The sequence below is a fragment of the Mytilus trossulus genome, chromosome 1 (assembly GCF_036588685.1).
Source record: "Mytilus trossulus isolate FHL-02 chromosome 1, PNRI_Mtr1.1.1.hap1, whole genome shotgun sequence".
Classification (NCBI taxonomy): Eukaryota; Metazoa; Mollusca; class Bivalvia; order Mytilida; family Mytilidae; genus Mytilus; species Mytilus trossulus.
In genome coordinates, this window is record NC_086373.1 from 112,289,013 (window position 1) to 112,296,011 (window position 6,999).

Below are 6,999 nucleotides of genomic sequence, written 5' to 3' on the forward strand. Positions count from 1 at the left end.
AGAGTGTGTCATATTAATATGTTAAAGCCATATTTTGAGCGTACTAATGTATGTGATAGTAAACCAGTTGCCACTTTAGGCATGGTTCAATTTGAGAACACTCATGACAAACCAGATGTAATTGAACAACCTTTTAGTTCTAAATCTATGGAAGAGACCGTTAGATTGAAAAATTCAGAAATTTTGTCAAATTTAGACTCAAAAGTTGCACATCTATCTTTTGATCGTAGAGAAGAAATAAAAACTTTGGTATTTTCTTTTAAAAATCTTTTTCCAGATGTGCCAAACAAAACCACTTCTGTTTGTCATGATGTTGATGTAGGAGATGCTTCTCCAATTAAGCAACATCCTTACCGGCTCAATCCACTCAAACTTGAAGTTATGAGAAAAGAAATTAAATATATGCTTGACAATGATATTATTGAGCCGAGTAACAGTGAATGGAGCTCTCCTTGTCTCCTTGTGCCAAAACCAGATTAAACCTTTCGTTTCGTGACTGATTTCAGAAAAGTAAATTCAGTCTCAAAATCTGATTCCGATTCCAAGGATAGAGGATTGTATTGACAATATTGGTCAAGCAAAATTTGTGAGCAAATTTGATTTATTGAAAGGTTATTGGCAAGTTCCATTGACACAGAGAGCTCGTGAAATATCAGCTTTTGTTACACCAGATGGCTTATTTCAATATACTGTAATGCCATTTGGCATGAAAAGTGCTCCAGCTACATTTCAAAGAATGATCAATAATGTTATAAAAGATTTAGACTGTTGTTATGCTTATATTGATGATCTTATTGTATGTAGTGATAGCTGGGAACAGCATTTAACACATTTGTATGATACTTTTGATAGATTGTCAAAATCAAATTTGACTGTTAATCTTGGTAAAAGTGAATTTTGTCAGGCCACTGTTGATTATTTAGGGCATACAGTTGGCCAAGGTCAAGTAAAACCTATTATGGCTAAAGTGGAAGCTATTTCCAAATTTCCTCCTCCTACAAATAGAAAACAACTTATGAGATATTTAGGCATGATTGGATTTTACAGGAAATTTTGTTCAAATTTTGCTACTGTTGTTCAACCATTGACTCATCTTTTACGAAAAGACTCTAAATTTATCTGGAGTGAAAATTGTCAAAACGCTTTTGAAAATAGCAAATCACTTTTAATTAATAGTCCAGTTCTGATGACTCCAGACTTTGAAAAACAATTTAAACTTGCCGTTGATGCAAGCGATGTAGGAATAGGAGCTGTTTTATATCAAGAGACAGATGATAATGTTGAAAAACCTATATCATATTTTTCTAAGAAATTAGATAAACATCAGAAAAATTATTCAACTATTGAAAAAGAGTGTTTTGCAATGTTGTCAGCACTTCAACATTTTGATGTATATTTGAATCCCACTGTATATCCTATTCTTGTTTATACTGATCATAATCCTCTCACCTTCATGCATAAAATGAGAAACAAGAATCAGAGGTTGACTAGGTGGAGTTTATTGTTACAGGAATATGATGTAATTGTAAAACATATTAAGGGTAAAGATAATGTAATAGCTGATGCTTTATCTAGAGCTTATTAAATCACTTTGTATATATTATGTATTTTTGTTCATATTATTCATGATAAGTTTTTGTTACACTAAAACTTCTTTTAAGGGGGGAGGTGTTATGATATTGTAATTATTATGTTTATTTATGTTGGCCTAATTTGTGTTGTATGGCCTGATAGTTGTTTACCAAATAATCTTATAACTGTGCAGTTTAGGAATCACTGGAACAATCACAGAATGATTAGAACTTTCTAGAATGATCCTTATAAAAGATGCGTAATTTAAATTTCTACGTTATTCCAGAAACTTCCATTGTAACTTTCCAGGATTTTCCACAATGTTCCGTTCTAGCGTGTTCTAGAATAATCCGTCACAACTATATATATACAGACACTAAAGTTAAACTCTCATAATTAAACTTGGACATAGACATTGATAGACATTAGTATTCACAGCATTTGGATTAACACTTTTATTCTACAAACAACATCATACTGGATTGTGACATTAGTAGTGAACGTAATATTCAAATTGGATTCCGAAAGATTTCCGGATACAGATAAAGATAACAGATTGGACTCATATTTTGACAGTTAAGTTAACAGTAATATTTGTGTAATACCTTTTGTAAACTTTTGTATATTAAATATTGTTAAATTTTACCATTGATTTGTGTCTTTTGTTGGCTACAATTTAAAGGCGATTTCTGGCCGTAACATGTATCATTTTAACATCATTAGAGTCATTCAATGGACAAAATATTTTTACATTGGAGAAGCATTTGACATTTCAAATTCTAGTTGCTTTGTGCAGTTAATGTTTAATGTTATAAGCACTAAAGACATCTGAAAGAATAATTTTGTTGTTGTTGTCTTGTTCATGCTAATATATGTTGAGTGCTGAAAATTTTCAGAAGACTTCATATTGAATTCAAACTAAGAAACAGAAAGAACATGAAGAACTTATCATGAAAGCATGTGCCTCATACATTGACAAAATACACCTGCTCAGGAAATATACATAAATCCTTCTCCCTAATCAATATGTAGAACCTGTCATAGGGCTCCAATAAGTATAAACCTAATAATCTAATTTGATAGGAAAATTGGACAAAATTATAGTTACTATAATAGAAACCTTATTATAAAAATGTATCTGTCCCCTTCTGATTGATTGATTTTGGTGTTTTAACTCCACTATTAAGTGCTACTTATAGACTCTTTTTGTGGTGGTTAGTTTCTATGGTAGGAGGAAGCCAGAGTGCCCTGAGAAAACAAGTAACCTTCAATAGGAAAACTGACAATCCTGGTCAATTAAGATTGGAGTTAAGTGGACAAGTAAAAAAATATACAAGAAAAAGTTCAAATCCAACAAAAATATAAAATAAATTTCAAAACATATAAAGATGTTTAATTTATGTAAAAGAAACCAATGTTCAGCAAGTAAAAACATCAATATGACGATAAATATTACATGATACTGGAAATAGATCGATTACCAAAATAATTAAAAATAAGTATGCGAACCCGAGTCGTGTAACATTGGATTGACCCGGGATCGTCGATTAGGTTTTATCCATCATTTACCGGAAGTGTCATTTCTTTAAATTTTGTATCAAAATTCAGATTGATAAATAAAAAGGTGGTCAAGCAAGACAAAAAGAGTCATGAGTCGAGTAGAAAACCTTAAATGCAAATGGAGGACACAGAGTATTTAAAAAAAAAACGGAAGCAAAAATTTCAGACTTCGTGGATATCAGATTGCCCCTGGCTATCTATGGAAATTCGGAAAATAAATCAAGTTTTTGTCTTATTTATAGATGTAGTCTTATTTATAGATGAAAGGTCAACATTATTTGTTGTCAAAGTGGAAAATAAAAGGGATGCTTTAATTGCCCATCAAGACAATAATAAATAATCAAGGAAAAAACAGGTGCGTCAGTTGAGAGAAACACCACAAAATCAATAGTTTATCTATTATTAAGTTTACATTTCTTCGATCACTGTCCTCAAATTTAGTATATGTACCTAATGGCTACAATTTTTATTTAAAAAACTGCTGCAAAATTGTCCTTTACATGTCATTTCATTGGTTGGTTTGCTGTTAGGTTTCTGTCCCATTGATGTCAACCCATTTCCTACTTTCCTAATTTTTTACACATATAAACAAATAGATTTCATTTGTTTGTGATGCACAACAGTGCTAAGTAAGAATCAGGTATTAGCTTACAAGAAATACTTCAATATTCATTGGGATCATTAGGGCAAGTAAAAAAAAATCCGGACAAGTAAAATTTTAGGTTTCACTTGCCCGGGGACAAGTGCTCACAACAAATATTTCCACACCCCTCTTGGTCACCGAGGCCTCTCTGTCCCCTTCTGTGAAACGGATATTCCATAAACATGATAAATATAAAAAAAAAAGTTGTGGTATATGATTGCCGAATCCGGGTCCGTACGCCCTAATTCACATTCGCCCTTGTACCTGTTCGCCCAGGGTCCATTCGCCTTGATTTTAATTTTTTACTAATTGTTGTCTAGTGGCATAATTTTAAGTATTTGAATAAAATATGTTGAAGTTTGTTGAAAAAAATCACCGAATATTGATATTGCCGCAATCAATTTCATAAATTTCCCTTTGATTGCAGTAGAATACTGGAATACAATGTATTTATCTTTGTTGATATTTGTTAACAAAATAATTGTATTCAGTCATTCACTAATGTATGCAGTATAACTTAGACTAGTCTCAGAGTATTTTAATGAATGCACTTGTAAATCCGTTTTACAGTTCGTACATTTTTTTTAAATTAATTTCAAGCTGAATATATTATCAAAACAAATTTGTTTTTTATATTATAAATCCATCAAAAGACAGGTATCACAATAAGCAGTGATCCGAATTATTTTGTCATAAAACAATAAATTAATGATCCTTAAACTTTTAGATATTTCCATGTTTCCATAAATTTCAAGAATATATACCATAGAAATATATCTGATTAAGTTTATTCCACTTCGAAGCCTCGAATATTAATATTTTTTAGTAGGGCGAACGGACTCTATGGGCGAACGAACTCAGGGCAAATGGACCCAGGGCGAACATGTTACTAGGGCGAACAGTCCCGATACCATGATTGCCAATGAGACAACTCTCCACAGAGACCAAATGACACCAAAATTAACAACTATAGTATAGGTCACCCTACAGAGAGAAATGATTATTGACTGTCCTTAGTTAGGAATACTACAGTATTGTTCTAATCGTTTGATGAGTTTAAGCTTTTGATTTTGCTATTTAATAAGGGATTTTACGTTTTGAATTTTCCTTGACGTTCGGTATTTTTTCTTCTTCTTCCATATAAGAGTTGGGTTCCTTTAATGAAACGTTTAAACTCTGCGGGACTACGCATGGTGACATCACATATCTAGTCCCCTAAGGCTATATACAGTATTTACAATAAAATCAGGTTGTTACGGTTAAAATTATGTACAATCGTCCAGTCTGGTATTAATGTGTTGTCTGTAGCCCTGAGCGAAAATCTTCAACTGATCCCGCTTCAGCAACCCTGGCAGGTAATGTATTCCATTCCATGATTGTTCTTGGAAAGAAGGAGTTCCTGTAGACATTACTGGTGACCCTCTGTTGGTAAAACTTGTGTCCTCCACGAGTTCTACTGTCGCCACCTTTGAGGTAAGTACTCTTGTTGATGTCTATCAGCTCATTCTGGATACGATAGAGCATGCATAGCCTGTTGTCACGGCGTCTTGTCTGTAATGTGTCCCATTTAAGATCTTCTAACATTGTAGTGACGCACCCTGCTGTGCGTGATGTGTAGTCATTATAGACAAATCTAGCAGCTCTCCTCTGTATAAGTTCTAGTGTGTTGATGCTTGCTTGGTTGGTTGGGTCCCATATAGTAGAAGCATACTCTATGACAGGTCGCACGAGTGTTGTATAGCCAGCAGCCTTTACTTTCCTGGTACATTCTTTAAGGTTTTGTTTGACAAACCCAAGTGTTCGGTTACCCTTTGCTGTAACACTCTGGATATGTTTGTTTCATGAGAGGTTGTTTGATATTGAAACTCCCAAGTACTTGGCACTATCTACTGGTTCGAGTATGTGTCCATGTAGAGTGTATGGGTATTGTATAGGTTCTTTGTTCTTTGGTGGTAATGGATAATATTGCATTTTGTTGGATTGAATCTCATCATCCATGTTTTTTCCCAATTTTCTAATGCTTCAAGGTCTTTCTGAAGTTGTTCTGTATCTTTGGTGTTACTAATTTCCCTGTATAGTAGACTGTCATCAGCAAAGAGACGGACATCTGATTGAGTATATCCGGGCATGTCATTGATGTATGTTAGGAACAATAAAGGACCTAGCACTGTGCCCTGTGGCACACCTGACAGAACATCGTCTTGTTGAGATCTAGCACCTTCCAATACTACCTGTTGTTTCCTGTTTGATAGGAATGAACTGATCCAGGAGTTTGTCCGGCCCCTTACTCCATAAAATTGGAGTTTGTACAGCAGTCTTGAATGAGGAACCTTGTCAAATGCCTTTTCAAAATCCAGGAGTATGATGTCAATCTGGGTTCCATTTGAAAGGTATTTGGCTATACGATCGATGGTGATGATGAGCTGACTTTCACATGATCTGCGTTTCCTGAAACCATGTTGGTTGTCACAGAGTATATTTTGTTGATCAAAATGTTTCATTATGCTGCTGTGAACTATATGCTCTAACAGCTTACAAGTGATGGAGGTAAGTGAGACTGGACGATAGTTGGCCGCTAGGTGAGTATCCCCTTTCTTGTATAGTGGCACTATGTTGGCATCTCTCCAATCTTGTGGAACTTCTCCTGTATCAAGTGAAAACTGAAAGATTCTTGTCAGAATTGGTGATAATTCTGCAGCAGTTATTTGCAGTATTTTGGTTGGTATTTCATCTGGTCCTGCAGCTTTGTTGGTGTTAAGGTTTTTTAACAGTTTGAATACCCCATTTTCAGTTACTGTGATGTCATTCATTGTATTGATGTTACTAGGACCTTTTTTACTTTTTTAGCAATTACACTTTTTATTTACACTTTAAAAAACATAAAGATCACTCTAACATGGGGAAAAAATCTCAGATCTTGTTTCATTTTTCTCTCTTTTTCTATTAGAAGAGTTTGGGTCGTATTTCGTAATTGAATAAGATTAATATTAGAAAAATTGCATACTACTTTCGTCTGTCATCCTGCCGAAATTTAAATGACTGGTACCGACATTCTATCGTTATTAATTTGCTTGCTCTACGTGTAAGGCAGAACCAGTAAATTAATTGATTTTTGGTAAGAGTATTTACGACATTATAAACTAAACAAAAACATAAAAATATTTTGTTTTCTATCATAAAAAATGTTTTTTAATAACTTTTATATATGTATTGAATATGTTAAA

General features: G+C 33.6%; 1 protein-coding gene across 4 annotated transcripts in view; it reads right to left on the reverse strand.

Annotated features, from left to right (window-relative positions):
* Positions 1-6,877, reverse strand: part of LOC134698063 (proteasome adapter and scaffold protein ECM29-like) — a 73,619-nt gene extending 66,742 nt beyond the window's left edge. For all 4 annotated transcript variants that reach the window (XM_063560376.1, XM_063560370.1, XM_063560363.1 and 1 more), the window contains exon 1: positions 6,780-6,877. In XM_063560376.1, coding sequence (XP_063416446.1) covers positions 6,780-6,795 — 16 coding nt within the window. In that variant the 5' untranslated portion in view covers positions 6,796-6,877. The remainder of the gene's footprint in view (positions 1-6,779) is intronic.
* Positions 6,878-6,999: the final 122 nt, after the last annotated feature.